Source organism: Mytilus californianus, unplaced genomic scaffold, assembly GCF_021869535.1.
Source record: "Mytilus californianus isolate M0D057914Y unplaced genomic scaffold, xbMytCali1.0.p SCAF_3, whole genome shotgun sequence".
NCBI classification, from domain to species: Eukaryota; Metazoa; Mollusca; class Bivalvia; order Mytilida; family Mytilidae; genus Mytilus; species Mytilus californianus.
The window spans coordinates 123,855,972-123,876,289 of record NW_026262679.1 but is presented as its reverse complement, the minus strand read 5'-3'; the positions used below and the strand labels follow the sequence as shown (position 1 = coordinate 123,876,289).

The 20,318-nt window shown below is 32.2% G+C and overlaps 1 protein-coding gene across 1 annotated transcript in view; it reads left to right on the top strand.

The window, feature by feature from the left end:
* LOC127733748 (uncharacterized) overlaps positions 1 to 20,318 on the top strand; it is a 161,745-nt gene that overhangs the window by 118,432 nt on the left and 22,995 nt on the right. The window contains exons 119-135 of the mRNA XM_052243063.1: positions 237 to 463; positions 832 to 924; positions 2,778 to 3,173; positions 3,388 to 3,464; positions 3,982 to 4,045; positions 4,386 to 4,604; positions 5,311 to 5,416; positions 5,942 to 6,050; positions 6,355 to 6,551; positions 7,094 to 7,350; positions 7,832 to 8,012; positions 8,652 to 8,839; positions 9,076 to 9,282; positions 10,721 to 10,835; positions 11,733 to 12,434; positions 13,650 to 14,681; positions 18,651 to 19,385. Of these exons, the coding sequence (XP_052099023.1) occupies positions 237 to 463; positions 832 to 924; positions 2,778 to 3,173; positions 3,388 to 3,464; positions 3,982 to 4,045; positions 4,386 to 4,604; positions 5,311 to 5,416; positions 5,942 to 6,050; positions 6,355 to 6,551; positions 7,094 to 7,350; positions 7,832 to 8,012; positions 8,652 to 8,839; positions 9,076 to 9,282; positions 10,721 to 10,835; positions 11,733 to 12,434; positions 13,650 to 14,681; positions 18,651 to 19,385 (4,905 nt within the window). The remainder of the gene's footprint in view (positions 1 to 236; positions 464 to 831; positions 925 to 2,777; positions 3,174 to 3,387; positions 3,465 to 3,981; positions 4,046 to 4,385; positions 4,605 to 5,310; positions 5,417 to 5,941; positions 6,051 to 6,354; positions 6,552 to 7,093; positions 7,351 to 7,831; positions 8,013 to 8,651; positions 8,840 to 9,075; positions 9,283 to 10,720; positions 10,836 to 11,732; positions 12,435 to 13,649; positions 14,682 to 18,650; positions 19,386 to 20,318) is intronic.

Below are 20,318 nucleotides of genomic sequence, written 5' to 3'. Positions count from 1 at the left end.
TTGATATTATACGCCCACTTTTTTAGATTATTTTCCGGTCTTCTATTAGTTCACCTCTTGAACTCTTTTATTCCTTATCAAGGAAGATTTTAATGAATAAACATTTTTAAGTTAAGGAATGTAGTAAAAACAGTTTTCGTCTTGATCAAAATATTATTTAACTGGAATGCTATATCAGCTGTTTAATAATTTATATATAAATCGACCTCAAGTTAATGTTCCTTGTTTCATCACAGAGTTGCCAACAATGGAGAAGGATCCCGTCCTGAAGGTTATGCCATCAAATGAAACATTTGACCTTCAATGTACCTTTGAACCTTTGACCACACCATATATCAACTATAGATATACAGTGAGATGGTATTTGGGAGATACAGTAAAATCTACATTTGTTATGGAAAATAATTCCTTCGTCAGTGAAATCAATAAGGCAGACATTGGTGTGGCAGTTTATGGAGATGAGGTAATATGTTTTCAGTGTTAAAAGATAAACTTAAGTGTCAAGTTTGTAGAGAACAGTGTCAAGTTTCCAAATAAATGTGTCAAGTCTCTAGATAAATGTGTCAAGTCTCCAGATGAATGTGTCAAGTTTCCAGATACAAGACTTTTAAAAAATGTATCCAAAAAATTACAAATCAGTCTTCTGAAAGGGTGGTCAAAATCTGTCCCATGGGATAACTTAAATAATTTCTGCCATGTCTTTCACTATATCACTATGGATAGTTATTCTTTCCTTAAAAATCTACATTTAAAAAACCAACACTACAAAAAGTTATTTCTATACTTCTTTGTGTAATAAGTTTAGTAATGTTTAAATACTCTTATTTTCAGGTCCGTTGTGCAGTGTCAGCCTGTTACTATGACAACTGTGACAACACTGCTGGTCCTGATAGAAAAAGTAATGAATTTAAACTGTCTGTTAAGGTAAGCTGAAAATTAAAGTTACTTTCATAGTCTTTATACTTTCATGAATAACTTTTAATTTTTTTCATAACATACAGATATTGACATGAAAAGCTTGTTATAGTCTAACTAACTTGATTCCTGTAGGCCATTGTATTTTTTGCAGAAACCATACATACCATCTGATCACAAAAAAGTTAAATCAACCCCTCCTCCATAAATTTTGTCAATGAAAGTAGGAGATCATTCTTGTCAACATATCTGGACAGAACCATTCAGTTGCTTGCATATAATATAATTGACAAATAATTTGAGCTTAATATATATTATGGGAACTTAAGATGGCATGATACTTGAATTGTTTTCATCAACTGTTTGTATAGTGACCACCTCCAATCCATTGCAAGACCTGTGGACATCAAAAGGAAGATGAACCAGATAAAGAAAATTTCTTTTTATGTTTAATAGGAAATTTTGATAAGCAACAACAGTCTTAGGGTTATGTTTGCATAGTTTGAACTATTCAATTAAAATGGATGTGGGAGGGAAGGAAAAGACACTCCTTCAAGCATATTGTTTTTGGAGTTACTTTGTTTGCATCAAATTAATCTTAAACTAAAAATGTCTCACAACCCATGTCTTAAAATATGTCGACCCTTCCTACCTTCCCACATTATTTTTGATTGATTAGCCCTTCCCAAAAATTATTTTTTGTCCCCTGCAAAACGTGTTGCAGGAGACATGGAAATAACCAGGCATCCATCCAGTCTTGTTAGCGCTCTCAAACGTACAGTTTTTGCCAGATTTTTATGAAACTTATATCATAGGTTTATATCAGCAATGTCTTTGACGAGTTTGAGAATCAATGCAGATCAAGTATTTTAAAAAGAGTTATGCCCCTTGGAAACATTAATTATATGGAAAATTGCATCATTAGCGCTATCATGTGTACAATTCTTGCTGGATTTTTGTAAAACTTATATCATAGGTCTATATCAGCAATGTTTTGAATGAGTTAGAAAATCAGTGCCGATCAATAATTTTTAAATGACTTATGCACATTGGAAATTTTGATTATATGGAAAATTGCATCGTTAGCGCTCTCATGTGTACAATTCTTACCAGAACTTTATGAAACATTATTTCATTGGTTTATATCAGCAATGTCTTTGATGAGTTTGAAAATCAGTGATGATCAATTATTTTATTAAAAGAGTTATGCCCTTGGAAATATTAATTATATGGAGAATTGCCTTATGAGTGTTCTTTTGTGTACAATTCTTGCCAGATTTTTATGAAATTTATATTATAGGTTTATATCATCAATGTTTTAGAGGAGTTTGAAAATCTGTATCGATCAATTATTTTTAAAAGAGTTATGCCCCGTGGAAATATTGATTATATGGAAAATTGCATTGTTAACACTCATGTGTACAATTCTTGCCAGACTTTTATGAAATTTATATTATATGTTTATATCATCAATTTTTTTTGAAAATTGGTGCTGATCAATTATTTTTAAAAGAGTAATGCCCCTTGGAAAAATAAATTATAATGGAAATCACATTGCATTTAGTCCGAAGCCTTCATTTCTCTAAGATATTAATAAAAAGTTTTAAAGAACCCAAAAAAGTGTTTTTTTTTAGTTATTGCCCCTGTACTTTGGATAGATCAAAAATGTGCAATGCGGGGGACATTGGAACTGTTCTTTTATTCTAATCTTTTGAGGCAAAACAAATTTATGTTGTGGTTTACTAACTTGGTCATGTTGGTATCTTTGTTTATAAATGTCTTACATTACAGAAGCTATGAATGTTTAGATTGCTGTAGAATCTTTTATAGATGCAATAAATTCTCTTCATGTAATTTTTCAGATAATGACAAATAGTATTAAATTGTATGAAGGATTTGCTGGAGAATGTATAAACGTAATGGCAATGGTACCACCAAGTACTTTCTGTGATAATGGTACATGTCACTATCGTATAGATTATGGATTTGAAGATCGGGAGAAGTACACAGAGAGTACCTGTGCTGATGAAAGCATTGTACCACAAGCAGTGTTTTTGACAGATTCCATTCAGAATTCTCCATGTCATGTTGTCATTACTGAAGCCGATTGGCAAAAAGAAACATGTGTTTATGTTAGAGCTGTAGCAGATGGACTCAAAGACAAGAACAAGAAATTACATGTTAGACTTACAGTTTCTGTTGAAATTCTGACAACAACAGTTACTCAGATATCTCAGACCTCCTACCCAACAGTCGAGGTAAGAATAGTAACAATTATCAGATATATATAACTGTCAATGATCTATCATAAGTTATCTCATAGACACACTTAATCTGAAAGTTATTTGACTGAAGTGCATGTGGTTGTCAGGATAAAGCCACATATTCTTCAATACACTGCATTGCATAGATGTACCTTGAAATATGGCTTACACAACTGTTTAAATAATTTTAATGTTTTGTTTTGTAAAGGTTGAAATCATTGATAAAGACAAGACTGCAGTTTGTGAATCAACAGGAGATCCTCACATAACAACTTATGATGGAAGGTCAGTCTAAATCTATTTTAGTTTGCCAGGGTTTTCACTAGGTTATTCAACTTATTGTATATATATATATATAGGTATGTTAATTATTTCATAATTTTTTTATAATTTAGGGTGGAAATGAGTTTGCTTATATCTTTAAAAGTAAGGTTCCTAGATACATATTTTGATTTTTGTATTCTTAGTGTCTGCAATTATTCTGCTATCTTCTGTTGAAAACTTGAAATGGTTTAAATGTACTATTACAATGCAATGGGAGGACATTTTGATACAGCAATTTTATTTTTTTTCTAATCGGTATAGCAAGGTTAACCAAAATTATAGTTTCATCTATATTACCGAATGAACAAACAAGAAAACAACAAACAAATGAAAAATGAAATTAATTAACAAATGCATGAATGAGCTAGTGAACATTTTGTATTAGCATGTAATTCTGCCATCCAAATAGTCATATTATACCATATCATGTTCTAACTTTACAAATAACAGAAATATGACAATGCTTTCTATTATTCAGGACTTATGACAATATGTTAGAAGGAGAATTTGTTATGTACAGACACAAAACATTGCCATATGAGGTATAGTTTATTGTATCTTTAATGTTTTAAGTATATGTTATAATACAACTGCATATATAGAAGTATAAAACCAGTAACAAAAAAACAAAAAACACAATTGATTTGTAAAAATAGCTATCTGCAATACAAGATAAAGATTGAAAAATTGAGTAGCAGAAATTCCAATAAAAACCTAATGAACACATTTCCTCTGGAAGGATTAGCTGTTTATGCTCCCTCTTTGGTATCCATCATACAGTTTTGTTCTTTGTCTAAAACTCCAGTTATCTAAAATATAGCTAACCATTGTTTGACATGAGACGAGTCAATTGTACAACATCTATCTTCTATTTTATGAAAGGTAAGAGCCCTCCTGCGAGCCTGTAATGAACCAAGACAGGCCTCATGTAATTGTGGTGCACTAATCAGGATTGGTGATGATGTAATAGTCTTCGATAAATGTGGAGCTAAGAAGACAAAGAAGAATAAGAAGAAACCTCTAAAACCCAAACTGTATCTAAATGGAGAATTAACCCCAGGAACCAGTATAATCAAATATAAAGGTGGAAAGAATTACAAGGTAGAGTTGCAATTACTTATTTCACTTTTTCAAATACAGAATGATCAGTATGTTGCTTTCCTTTGGTTGTTATGGATCGTTTTGCCAGTGACTTTGTTTTATGGTATATATCAAAAGCACAAATATTTTTCATTTACATGGACAAAATTTACTCCTGCTTTTTTAATTAAAAATTGTATACAGTTTATGCTTTTCTGTTACCTAAAGAAGGTGCTGCGTTCTTTTTCCTTTAAGATTTGGAAATGTGCAGAAAAAATATTGATTTTGGAAATACCTTGGTCTCATGAAAATTTGAAGGTTGGTTTTCTCTGCCAGTTTTCTAAGAAAAGAGTGAATAAAAAAACTGTGATATTTTGCCTATCAACACTGTCTTTTTTTTGAATTGAAAAACAAAAGAGTTTTAATAATTGTGCACAAAATGAAAAGGAATATTCAATATAACAGTTTATCAGATTAAAAGTGCAAGTAACATTTAACTACCAGGTTTTGGTCAATTAGATTGCATACATTTGCAAACTGTTATAAAATGGTTTGAAAAACACATAATTGTGTTAGGAATTAGAATTATTTAAAATAAAATTCAAATCAGTTTTAAAAAAGGTAATTCAATGAAAGCAGAATTGGCCCAGAAATTCCTGTAAAACATTTGATATCAATGTCAGTTTTTTAGGTCTTTATTTTTTTCAATTTTGCATTGTACATTTAGGTTGTGTTTCCAAGTGGTACATATGTCAGATTAGAATCACACAAGAATGGACGATTTTTAAACATGTATGTGAGAGCATCTTCATCAGATCTTGAAAACACAGAAGGTAATGTTGTTACAGTGGATTTCTGTTATTTACTTAGCCTTTTTGTCAGACAAAATTATGCAGTTAAGCAGAGTAGGCTTATATTTGATGACTTAAAATAAGTTATACAAGATTGTAACTCATTAAAGGTGACCCAACTCCGTAGTGTTTACTTTTGGTAGAGACTCCTGTAGTGGATACCTTGGTACACAAGAGTACAATTTTTTCCCTTTTTTTGATAGACACAACAAGAAATATAGCTGTTTTAGCACTTTTATAGGTACTGAAAAATTAACACAAAAGAAAAAAAAAAAAGATTACATAGGATGAAAGCTTTTTGCAATACCTGAAACTTTGATCTAGGATAACAGAGTTAAAAGTTTATACATAAAATAAAGAAACATGCTTTAAGCAACCAGAAAATATGCTATTAAAAAAAATACTCAGGAATCTAAATAACTTCAAAATTCTCTCAGTTCTTAAAAATAATCCATTTTGATATTTAGTCATTAGAATGACTACTAAAGCTCCATATTTATTGTACAGGTTTGTGTGGTTTCTTTGATGGTGATGACGCTAATGATTTGATGAAATATAATGGAATATTGTTTGGAGGCAAATCAAGAGAAGTAGATGAATTCTCGTCTAGTTGGAGGTTTGTCAATATTTTTGTAATTATTGTCCTGATCAATGTATTGAGAAAATGATTCCTGTGAAATATTTTTTAATTTGAGGATTGATGAATAGTGATATAAAAACAAGAATCAAAATAAGTAACTCTGAAAAACAACAACAAAAAAACGATTTACAGTTAGAGCAGGAAGGGATATCTAGCACACATTGGTCAACTGTATATTCTATATTTATTATTATAAATTTTGAAAATTAAATAGATGTCACATGCAAGACTTTATATTAGTAAGGACGTTTTTATTTTATTATTATGATTATATTAATAGAATTGATGAAATGGGTGTGGCCTCCATTTATTCTGGGTACTGTCCACAAGTAGTTATTGCAGAACAAACCATTATTCCACCTTACTGTAACTGTGGTGTCTCAACCCCAACATGCTATAGCAACATAGATGCTCTGGGCTGTGCACGATATAAGAAAGACAAGAAAGAGAAAGGAAAATATTGGAAAAAGGCTAAAGGTAAGGGCAAAGTTATTTTTAGATAAGCACCAGATCGGTCTATTGAAATAATGTAACTACAGCTCACAGATTATGGAAATTGCAATTGTCGCTTGAGAACTACTAGTGGAAGACAAATTAGGAATACAGATTGCGATAATTAAGTTTACATGTATGTCCATTGTTAAACAATCACAATTATAGATATACATACAAGACCCATTGGTGGCCTACGGCTGTTGTCTGCTCTATGGTCGGGTTGTTGTCTCTTTGACACATTCCCCATTTCCATTCTCAATTTTAAAGTTCTTCATTCACAGTTATATATTTTACCATTCACAGTTATATATTTTACCATTCACAGTTATATATGTTACCATTTATATTTTATATGCTGACAAGATGTGATAAAACACCTTATGAAGTTGAATGAACTATGGTGCCATTACTCCAAAGAACATAGAAAATTAAATATTTTTAAAAATCCATTTTCTTACCTGAAGTAAATGAATCCCATCTTATTGCCTTACATACTATTCATGCATACTTTTTATGTTCAACAGATGTGACTGACTATTTGGTATCCAAGGCTATATCTCCACCATCTGGTTGCATAGCAACACAAATAGAAGTGTTTGAAGCTAACATTACATACATACCACCAGTAAGGACCTGGCCCACACCTAATGGTCTTACAGAAATAACGGCCTTACAGCAATGTAAAGCTGTGATTGAAGCAGATATATCCTTTGCTGGATGTAGAAATGTAGCAGCCATTAACCTTGTAGCAGCTTTAGATTCATGTGTTATAGATTTACAGGTATGGTATGAATATGTCAATTTATAATACATGCTTTCTATATGTACTATGGTGTGAACCTCTATTATAAACTTACCATAGGTGTGTTAAAATTTGTAATCAATTATATGAGTACCACATTAAATTTACAACACAAGATATTTTCTTACAATTTTATGAACATGTAATAACATTAAAAAAGTATGATACCGAACTCCAAGGTAAAATAAGAATGGGAAGTCCATATAAACTGACAAAATCAAACGTTTATAGACTTTATCAACCAATGGAAAAATGGAAAACAAGTGTCATATTCCTGATTTGGAACAGGTCCTGACTTGGTAACCATTTAACCAATTAAAATTGGGATAGTTTTTTCTTCAGATTATGGTACCTTTTTGAAAATCTCCTAACTAATCTTTTGTCATGGAATACGGTATTTAAATAATAATAATAATAATGGTTGCTCCTCCTTTGACATATTATTTGATCCCTCTTACAGATCACTGATAACATAGAATGGTCAGTAGCTGCCTTAGATACTGTGCTTACCAAATGTCAGATAGAAATAGAGATTAACATTGAGCTCTGGGTGAATGTGTCAGGATCTTTAATACCTAACCCAGCAATCATAGATAAGATATGTCCTGGGTCATGTAGTGGTAACGGAGACTGTGTTGAAGGTAAGACTACATATCTTTAATGCTTAAATTTATTGATTTATATCCTTTTAGGTGACATTCTGTTAATTCTAACCATTTTGACTTGGTTTTGTTTTCATTTGTGAATGGAAATGTGAAGTATATCAATTAAATTTCGTTTTCAGAAGTAAATTGAAAATGATTTGTATATAAATGATGAAAAAAGGGGAGATAATTTACTTAATACAGTGTAATTTACAAGAATTTTGAAATTTGCATCAGTTAAAACGTGAAGAAATATACCGAAAACCAAGTGCAAATCAAAAATAACATTTGAATATCTCTGACTCTCAACATGCAAAACATATTTGTATTATGAGCTATGTATAGCCTGGGTTGTAAAGCATCAAGGTAACCCATCATCTGACCACAACATTCTGTAGATGAGAAAACGCCTCAATCTTCAAGAAAAATACCAAGAAATAGATGGCATCAACTTCATTAGTGTCGTATTAATATGAATGACAAAGCTTGTAGCAAGAGTTCATCATTTTTAAGTGTTTTACTTATCTCAATTGGACATATGATTTTCAGCAAACAATTTATGTACTGATCACTACACATTAGTTTGATAACTTGTTTACAGGTGTATGTATTTGCACTGGTACCTTTATTTTGCAGGTGTATGTATCTGTACTGGTACCTTTGAAGGTGAAGACTGTAGTGTGGACACTACTGCAGTAATTGTCCTAGAACCTTTAGAACAAGAATTCTGTGATGTATACAGTAACCTATGTACAGAGATAACGTTGATTGGTGATGGGTTCTTAGAAACATCAATCATCCAATGTGCTATTATAAGACAACAGGTTAGTCAGTGTTTGTTTATCAGGATTTAAGAGGTTTTTACACAATTCTCTTTGGAGATCAGCAACTGTTTTAATTAAAAATCTTTGATGAAACAATATTCTTTATTCATAAACATTACATTATAACATCAGATCAATTTCAATTAAAAAAAAAAATATCTAGTTGAATTTGATTAGTTCTTCAAATGAAATACCTATCTGGCTCACTTGTTCAAAACTTTTTATTTGTATTACAGAAAGTAAATGTCTTTGTTGACATAGGCAGTGAGATACTGATTAATGCGACATACATCAGCCAGGAAGCAGTCACATGTAATTTACCGGACCCAGATATTTTCAAGATCACAATTATTAACAACAATATCAGATCAGCAGAAAGTTTGACGTATGTGACCTATGACCCATTCTGTTATGAATGTACAACTACAGGCTGTACTGTCAAGGTAAACATAATTATTAATGATTATACCCCGCCCCTGCAAAGGATAAGAGGGGTATTCTAGATTATCTCTGTCTCTCCATAATACATTTCTAATGCATTTTTCCTAGCAATAACTATACGGCAGCCAGCTTCTTCTGGTAATGCCATATCAAGTGACACTTTATCATTTCATTCAATGTGCAGCTACATGTATTCCAAAATGCATATAACCTATGTTCAGAGCAACAGCTCACAGAATATCTTGCAGTTTTTACTCAACAGATATATAATTGATGTAAATGAAAGGTACTGTGGAATGGTTTATTTTCATGTGTACCAAATTTCATGGATATTTGAAATTGTGGTTTTGCTAAAGTCTGAATACATTATAGACAAATTTAATTTGTTGAATATTTGAATTTGTTGGTTTAGCTTTACCCACAAAATCCATGAAAGTTGGTGTCCCACAAATGATAATGAATTAACAGTATGTAAACAAACAGAAAATCAGAATTGAATACAAAGACAAAGAGCCTTAGGAAATATCTCAACACAAGTTAACCATTATAAACACTCATACACAATTGCTTCATGAAATAAAAACAAACTAGGAACAAACTGATTAATGATTTCTAAAAACAAGTAGCTGTAATCTACTCTCACATACCAAGAAACAAACACTTTTGAAGCAAGCACAAAACAATATCATATAAAATATTTTAAATAAAATAGAGAGAGGTATATGCTATGCTCAATTATCACAAAGCAATGTTCATTTCAACAAGAAACATACAAACATTGCTCTTGCTGTTGTTATTGCTCTAATTTTTATGGTAGAATTTATTATTATGAAAATGTTCTTATTTTGTTTGTGAACGTTTGTTTCTAATTTTGATGTTTGATTGAGATTATGGATTGATTTTTAGTCTTGGACTTTCATTGAATAGGTTCATATAGGCAATTGATTTAAAACCACAAGGAACTACAAACTTTCATTTCCATTGATTTGAAAAATGATAATTAATAGAAATATTGTATCATCTTTAAAACAACTTTTTCTTAATGTACTAAAATAGGTAGCCACATTGTTGAATGTTATGTTAGGAAAGACTTGAATACTTAAAATGGTTTTATCATCAAGGTGATGTACATTTTTTTTCAATAATTGTTATCACTTATATTGGGTTTTTTTTTCTCAATAATTGTTATCACTTATATTGGTATTTTTTTTTCAATAATTGTTATCACTTATATTGGTATTTTTTTTCAGTCTTACCTTAACCCTTAATTCTCTTTGCACCAGAAGTCGTATTTTTTCAGTCTGATGTGTGTATAATAGGTGAATATTGTTATGGTAGGACGATCACTTAAATCAGTATTTATTTTTTAGTTTGATGTGTTTATAATTGGTGATAATTGTTATGGTAGGGCAATCACTTATATCAGTATTTATTTTTCAGTCTGATGTATGTACAATTGGTGATAATTGTTATGGTAAAGGATTCTTTGATGTTGGCAATGCAGCATTAGGATGTATTCCTAATACCAATACAACCACATGGACAATAATTACTCGTTAGTATAAGTAATTATAAAAATAAGAAGATGTGGTATAAACTCTTCACCAGAGACCAAATGGCATAGAAATTAACAACTATAGGTCACAGTATGGCCTTCAACAATGCGCAAAACCATACAGCATATTCAGCTATAATAGGCCCCGAAATGACAAATGTAAAACAATTTAAACGAGGAAACTAACAGCCTGATTTATGTAAAAAACAAAAAACAAAATACAAAAATGATATTGACAACAAACGACAACCACTGAATTACAGGCTCCTGACTTGGGACAGGCACATACAGAATGTGGCAGGGTTAAACATGTTAGTTGGTGCCCAATCCTCCCCCTAACCTGGGACAGTGGTGAAACAGTACAACATATGAACAAACTATAAAAATCAGTTGAAAAGGGCTTAACTCATCAGATCGATACAAAGCAGAAAAACAAGCAACAAAAACACAGACCAGACGTGGTAGAGAATTTATACATCCCTACAACAAAAAAGACACTAAGTACAGATCTGAGAGTACTCACAGCTAGTTCAAAGTAACTCAATCATAAGTTTTTTTTAATGAACAAATTTTATGTTGCCATTAAGCTCGGGATTATCTGGAAAAATAAATTGGAGAGGTGGATATGTTGGAAATAATAAAAGTGTAAAGAATACCGTTGAACCTACATAATATGGTTTATATTTTTTTCATATATTTCTGAGTTAATTACAAAGATTTTAAAATTGAATATGATTTTGATAGACAGATCCTGTGTCAAGTGGAGATAATCTGCAATTTCAGCTTTAGTGAAGTTAAATGAATTTATTGAAAGATAAGTGTTTATCCCTTTGAACTTGCAACCATTCTTGTATATATTGTTTCAAGCACTTATGGCTTAAAATTTGTCTGTTTTAGAAATTGATATCACTGTACTGACCTTCATCGAAATAACCGGAACGATTTTGAAAACACCTAGTCTGGATATAACTGTACATGGAACAATACCAACTTTAACAGAAAAGGATAACATCATGTATTGTCCATTAGATGGTATATCACAGTATCTAGACCTTGGAGATAAATCTAATAGCTGTTTGGGAAATCCTTTATTGTGTGGCTTTGGAATGACTGTCCAATTTAATCTAAAGATAATTAAGTTTGTGGAGAACATGTACATTTTTACTTCTGGTGGTGACAAGCCAGACGGCTATGGTGTGGCCATGTACTACAAGCGTAGCGAGTTATATCTGACAGTTAGTACTACAACGATGGAATGGACAGTGAAAACCAAGATAAATGTGAATGTGGTGGTCAATATAGAGTTTTCTTGGAGTGTCCAGACTGGATTAGCACTGTACTTTGATGGGACAATGGTAGCAGAAACCAAAACATTCATCACCAGAGAAGTTACAGTATCTACTTATATAGTTACTTACATTGGGGTATCCATAGACCTTACTATATTTGCACATATTGAAATAGGAGAATTGAAAATCTCAGAAGCCACAAGGGAAACCATTGCAAGAGTGGATGCAGCCGATGAAACCACAACAGATATCATGACAACAGAAATGGTTACCAATGCTACCACAACTGAAATGGTCACCAACGCTACAGGTGAGCATTCACACTTTTTGTTTTGTTATGTGCTTAAATGTGGAGGTAATAAACAGATTTAATCTGCTAACTAGATCTAACTTCAGTTTCTCTTAAAACATTAAAATAAATCTGCTCTATGTTGCTTTAATAGTTCATTTTGTTTAATGTATACTAACTTTTGCTGTTATTTAAGATTTCATATTTTATATTTTTTATACTTTAAAAAATTTTCATGGCAGGGATTAAGGTTTACCCTTGTCATTCTGTATGTATGTCCGTAATTACGTCTCAAAATTGGTTTCCATTCTCTAACTTTAGTTTGCCTCAACCAAATGTTATACTCAGATCAAGTTCAAATTTGGCGTCACTTTTACCGCTCTGGAGTTATGTACCTTTATAATGTTATATGCAAGCCCATCTGTGTCCCATGGACGCAATCTCCATTTATTTTATTAATCTCTTTACATTTTTGTCTATCAAATTCTTTGCTATATCTTAACAAAGATTGTCCTCTATCAAAAGACAGGTGACTAGAAAAGCATGACTCTAAAAGAGGGGGATTGAAACTTTTGAGAGAAATTAATGTGTAAAGGGGGCATGATTCAATGTCCCTTGTTCACTCCTTTATCAAATTATGACAGAGCACAGTAAAGCAGATTTCTTGCATGCTTTGCCACTTGGGTACACAGTTACATGCTTTGATTATTTGGATACATGTACTTTTATGCTTTGTTTTCATATTTTTCTTTGTGCATAAATTTCTTCTTGGCAGAAAATATTTCAATCTTTTTGCATCTTTTTTTCTATTATTAGATACATTGTTACAGACCTATATGTAAAGATATCAAACTTATTTACAAATTTATACTATGCTGCTACAGTAATCAAAAACACAAGTATATTCTTCTATTTAAGAAGTAATAAAGTGACTTATCAAATGCCAAAAAAATAAAAATTAAGCTTGCAAATTCATATGCATGCTTTTAAGCAGTAAAAGAAAATTGATTTTATTTCATTGAAAAAGTTTGGAAACAGATTTTGCTTCTATTAATCTGTGACCATCTAGGAAAGCATATAATCATCTTCCATTGTATTTTTTCTTGATTGTTTTACAGAATTTTACTTTTCATTTATAATTGATACTTTCAAATCCCTTTTCTGTTCAAAATCAATATTCAACTACTTTTTGTGCATGACACACAAATTTCTGACTTTTCACATCTTTTGAATTAGAAACACCACACACATCAACTGGGACCTTATCTGCAGGTTCAGTTGGTACAACAGATTCTACTTTCTCCATGGCAACTGGCATATTTACATCAGTAACAGGAACAAATACAATTGGATCAACTGTAACCATGACAACAGGAACAACTGAACCAAAAGCTAGTGCAACAACTGTAACCATGACAGAAGAAACAACTGAATCTGGAACCAGTGGAACAGCTGTAACCATGACAACAGGAACAACCAAACCTGTAACTAGTGGAATAACTGTTACCATGACAGAAGGAACAACTGAATCTGGAACCAGTGGAACAACTGTAACCATGACAACAGAAACAACAGAATCTGTAACTAGTGGAACAACTGTTACCATGACAACAGGAACAACTAAAATGGATGAAACTAGTGGTACAACTGTTGCCATGACAGAAGGAACAACTGAACTTGAAACAAGTGGAACAACTGTTACTTTGACAACAGGAACAACTGAACTGAAAACTAGCAGAACTGTTACCATGACAGAAGGAACAACTGAATCTGGAACCAGTGGAACATCTGTTACCATGACAGAAGGAAAAACTGAACCGAAAACTAGTGGAACAACTGAACCGGAAACTAGCGTAACTACTGTTACCATGACAGAAGGAATAACTGAACCGGAAACTAGTGAAACAACTGTTACCATGACAGAAGGAACAACTGAATCTGGAACCAGTGGAACAGCTGTTACCATGACAGCAGGAACTAATGAAACCCGTTCCATTGGAACAACTGTTCCCATGTCAATGAGAACAACTGAATATGAAACCAAGGGAGCAACTGAATCAGAATCTAGTGGAACATCTGTTATCATGACAGTAGGAACAACTGAATCTGAAACCAGTGGCACCACTGTTACTATGACAACAGAAACAACTAATGCAGGTACAGATGGAACTACAGTTACAATGACAACTCTAACTAGTACAAGTGGTACTACTGAAGTAAGGGGAACAGTGTCTACTGGAACAACTTCAGAGTTCTCTTTGAGTAGTGGTGAGTGACAACACCTACAGCAGTCAGTATGGATCCCACACAGAAATGCTTTACACTATGTAGTATCCTATCACAACACTTTCCTGTTCTTCCTTTTGATGTTGTATGTTAGATGTGCCTTTAATTCTCCTATAGATAGAATGTTACCTCCTTACAACAAATAATCATACTAATCATTCAATTTTATATGTTCAATTCATTTTTTTTGCAGTGAAGAATTTTGTCTATCAATGTTCAATTAAGAATTGATTTTTGAATTCTTGCTTAAAATTTGATAAATGTCCGGATTGGGTTGGCAGTAATGTTTGAGGAAAATACCATTTTTGTGTTGTCAATTGTTTCGAAAGTTTTCCACTCAGAGCCTTCTAACTTTCCAGAATGATTTTATATTCAGTTGCACAAGACTTTATGTAAACATTATGGTAGTTTTTAAGGATTTCTCAAATTGATTAATTACCAAATGGTTTTGCTAATTGTTGAAGGCTGTCAGTAACCAATAGTTGTTAACTTCTGTGGTGGAGAGTTGTCGCATTGGCAATAATACCACATTTTCTTATTTTGAGAATGTTTGTATGACATTGATAAAATGAATCTTACTTTGGTTACACATTTGGATAATTTTTGGAGATTTTGTCAGATTGTGAAACTTAATCAGTTTTAAAAAGAATTCTTGATGCTGACAGATTATCCGTTTGTTTAAGCTAATATGTGATGGGAGACCATAATTTTTCTTAGTTTTTGTAATTGCCTTTTGACAGTGCTTTTTGTCTGTTTGACTGTTATTCCAGTTACTGATGTTGTAAACATTTGAATGATAAGTGGAGGTATAACAAACAGTGTAAATCAGTTTCTAGTGTGAATATGAACCTTTTCTATAGACTTGCTAATTAGTCCCTATATTCCTGCTATAAATTACAAATTTTGCTGGAAGGCTTTCCCAGACAAGAATATTTTAAACCCTTAATCACTCATTTCCTTTTGTAGTTTATATTTAGCTAAAATTCATATGAAACAAGTTTCTTATGATTTTAATGTAAAGGAAATTATTGCACCAATGCATGCATGCATATGTACTAAACTAAGTCCTCTATGTATGCTTTTTACAATTATTTCAAATCTATAACGTATTATCGAATAATATTTCATTTAGTGATTGTTGATCACTTTTTTAGCTCACCTGACCTGAAAGGTCAAGTGAGCTTTTCTCATCACTTTGCGTCCGTCGTCCGTAAACTTTTACAAAAATCTTCTCCTCTGAAACCACTGGGCAAAATTTAACCAAACTTGGCCACAATCATCATTAGGGTATCTAGTTTAAAAAATGTGTCCGATGATCCCGCCAACCAAACAAGATGGCCGCCATGGCTAAATATAGAACATAGGGGTAAAATGTAGATTTTGGCTTGTATCTCTGAAACCAAAGCATTTAGAGTAAATCTGACAAGGGTAAAACTGATTATCAGGTCAAGATCTATCTGCCCTGAAATTTTCAGACAAATCTGACATTCTGTTGTTGGGTTGCTGCCCCTGAATTGGTAATTTTAAGGAAATTTTGCAGTTTTTGGTTATTATCTTGAATATTATTATAGATAGAGATAAACTGTAAACAGCAATAATGTTCAGCAAAGTAAGATCTACAAATAAGTTGTCATGACCAAAATTGTCAGTCGACCCCTTTAGGAGTAATTGCCCTTAATAGTAAATTTTTAACAATTTTTTTTAAATTTTTGTAATCTTTTACAAAAATCTTCTTCTCTGAACCTACTGAGACAAATTTAACCATACTTGGCCATAATCATTATTAGGGTATCTAGTTTAAAAAATTTGTCCGATGACCCCCGCCTTCCAACCATCATGGCCGACTAGGTTAAAAATAGAACATAGGGGTAAAATGCAGTTTTTGGTTTATATCTCTGAAACTATAGCATTTAGAGCAAATCTGACAGGTGGCAAAAATGTTCATCAGATTTAGATTTATCTGCCCTGAAATTTTCAGACAAATCCAACAACCCGTTGTTGGGTTGCTGCCCCTGAGTTAGTAATTTTACAAAAATTTTGCAGTTTTTTGTTATTATCTTAGATATCATTATAATATCTAATATCTAATACTATTAATTATGATTTTAACCTTATTTTACATGATTTCCAAAGCATCAGTAAATACAGGTGAGCGACACAGGCTCTTGAGAGCCTCTAGTTTGTGATAGTGACATTAATAAACAATCAACACAGAATCATGGAGCATGTGGAAGATAAATGAATTGATAGAGTGATGTTTTAATTAGGGTCCCGCCTAATGGCGGGTAGCCCGATAGTGATCAGTCTGTCTGTCCGTCAGTCCGTAACAAATTGTGTCTGCTCTATATCTAGAGAACCGTTATAATTTCATACTTTATACTTGACATGTATATTAACCAACACCAGAGGGTGTGTCATAATGTTTGTACAACTTCCTAGGTCAAAAACTTTGGATTCTGTTGACAACCCCATGTCCTATGATAAAGATATAAATTTTTTACCACACGTTATTTACAGCAGGGCCCACAGAGATGGCTCCCATCTCAATGATGTCTAGTTTTTTTTATATATTTTCCATTTGTTCCCATTTGTTAATTAAACTTTTCCATAACATTTGTTAAATTATTTGGTGTATTTAATTTGTTCTTTAAGAATCAATTACAACTGTTCACCTTCCAGTGAACGTTTGCTTACAATCTTTCATCATCATTTTTCCTTTTTATTTGCGCTGTGCGTTGGTTGAAGTTTGAACGAGAGGTCTTGTGGTTTAGGTCACTGCATACAAAAAATAAATCGTCGAATAAGAGTAAGGGAAGACAATAATTCAATAGCAGTACATTTATGAAGATTTTGATAAGATAAAGGATTTTCTTTTGACAAGAAAGTCGAAGTACACATGTTTTATAGTTTTTATAGTAAAACTTAACTTTTCAAGTATACAAAACATATTCAACTTTTTTTTTTCAAATTTGAAGTATCATGAGACTTTAAACCTAGAGTAGAAGAGAAATAAAATTATGAAATAGTTTTAATTTAAAATAAAAATAAATTTAACCCAATTTAATTTTGACTACTTCTGGACGATTAATTTTTAGCTATTTTCTTATTGTCCACTCTGTGTTTTCGTTGGATATATTTCTACTTGTATCCATCTGATGAGTTAAGGCTTTTTCAACTGATTTTATAGTTTGTTCTTATGTTGTACTGTTACACCGCTGTCCCAGGCTAGGGTGAAAGTTGGGCGCCCGCTACCATGTTTAACCCTGCCACATTCTGTATGTGCCTGTCCAAAGTCAGGAGCCTGTAATTCAGTGATGTCGTTTGTTTCTGTGTATCATATTTGTTTTGCGTTTATTATTTTGTACATAAATTAGGCCGTTAGTTTTCTCTTTTGAATTGTTTTACATTTGTCAATACGTGACCTTTCATAGCTGACTATGCAGTATGGGTTTTGCTCATTGTTGAAGGCCATATTGTGACCTATAGTTGTTAATTTCTATGTCATTTGGTCTCTTGTGGAGAGTTGTCTCATTGGCAATCATACCACATCTTCTTATTTTTATATTGACATATTTATAAAAATGAAGATCCAAGTTTTACATATTCACGACGATTTACATTCACATTATTTTTCTACTCCAAAAAGTTGTGAAAAAAAATTGCACTCGAAAATATCAGTTGGTTTAAACTGTTTGAAAAAAAAACAGTTTGCATATTTATTTTCTTTTTTAAATGTAGTGTTTCATCATTTGATAGAAAAAAAATGTTTGTCCTTCTTCGAAATGTACATATAGTTTATCTACATGTGTTCTTAGCATGATTAATTTTTAATTATATTTTCATTGCAGTTAATTGATTAACAGTGTGTTAACAAATTAGTTAGTATTATTGTTTGCTTATCTTAATGACTTTATAATTTTGTGTCGCTATGCTTTTGTCATTTCCATGTAGAAACTACAACAGAGCAGGATACAACTACAGATATAGGCACCACAACAGAATCAGGAACAACAACAGTGATAGGCACCACAACAGAAGGAGGAACGACAACAGAGGGAGAAACACTAACAGACGGCACAGCCACAACAACTGAGGCATCAACCCCAACTGACGGCACAGCCACAACAACTGAGGCATCAACCCCAACTGATGGCACAGCCACAACAACAGAGGCATCAACACCAACAGAAGGCATAGTAACAACAACAGAGGCAGGTACTACTTCAGAAGGTACCACAGCTGAGGATACAGCCACATCAATGACTGAGAGAACCACCACTGGTATGTCTGACACACCTGCAGCAACACGAACAGCTGCTACTACCCAGGCTGACACAACTACATTACAACCCACTGAAATAACAACTACAGGTCAGTTAATGACTGTATCAGACACATCTACAGTACAACCCACTGAAATAACAACTACAGGTCAGTTAATGACTGCATCAGACACAATTACTGGTCAGTCAACGACTGAAACAAAACCACAAACAACCACACAAGAAGACACTATAACACAAGAAACAAGCTCGGTTGAAACCTCTTCAATACGGGTTGAGTCAACTACTCAAAATATTAAGCAGACTGAAATAACATCACAAGAAGCAACTACCTCTCAAGTATTGACCTCAACAGAATCAGCCGTTCAGGAAACTACAACTAAATCTGTTGTTACAACCTCTGGTATGTGTTGCACCAAACAATCCCTTGTATGCACCGAAGAATCACATACTAATACTTGTAGATGTTTGTTTGTTTGTTTTCGTTTGTTCCTTCATTTTTCCTGAATGTTGCACATTCCCTTCACTTTTGTATTTGCTACTGTTTCTGCTTTTCCCATTTTCCCTACTTTTGCATTTTCATTCTATGATATTTAAGATTCATTAGATTTTTTACAATTCTTGTAATAAAACTAAAATTCCTGTATAATCCATAAAAGTTATGTGTTTATGGTTCACGCAAAAATGTGATAAGTTTTACCATAATCCAAAATGTTTAAATGATGTCCATCTAGGTAAAGCTAAGCTTTGTTTGATTTCTCAGATCAAGTACAGTGATCAAAGTTTTTAGCATGGTCATTAGATTTTTGATTAATTCTATATGGAAAAGTGGTTATGACAAAATGGTTTGCAAGGTTTTATTTATTTTTTATTTTTTTTTTGTCTTGAAGTTAGGAAAATTTACCTCTTTTCAGTAGATAAAAAAGTATTCTGTAAAGCAGAGTAAAGCCATCATTTGTAAGTTCTGAACTCTGGTTCATCAATGAATATCTTTAACTGACATGATCAACAACAGTATTAGCAGTACCATGCTTTTGACAAATTCATTATTTGCTAGTTATTTCATTGGAATCCAAAGCAGTAATCCCTTTTGTTGTAGGCTAACTATTTTATCATGGCATATGAAGACAATTTTCTTTTATTTGTAGATAAAAATCCTAATATGAACATATTACAACAGCTACCATTCTGTCCATATTTTTACATTCTTTTTTAATAATGTATTTCTTTGCTAAAGTTATACAGTATCTATATATATAAATATATATTTACTTTTTCACTTCAAAGTATTTATGACTGCAATTTAATGTATTGGTTAATTTATTCCTTTATCAAT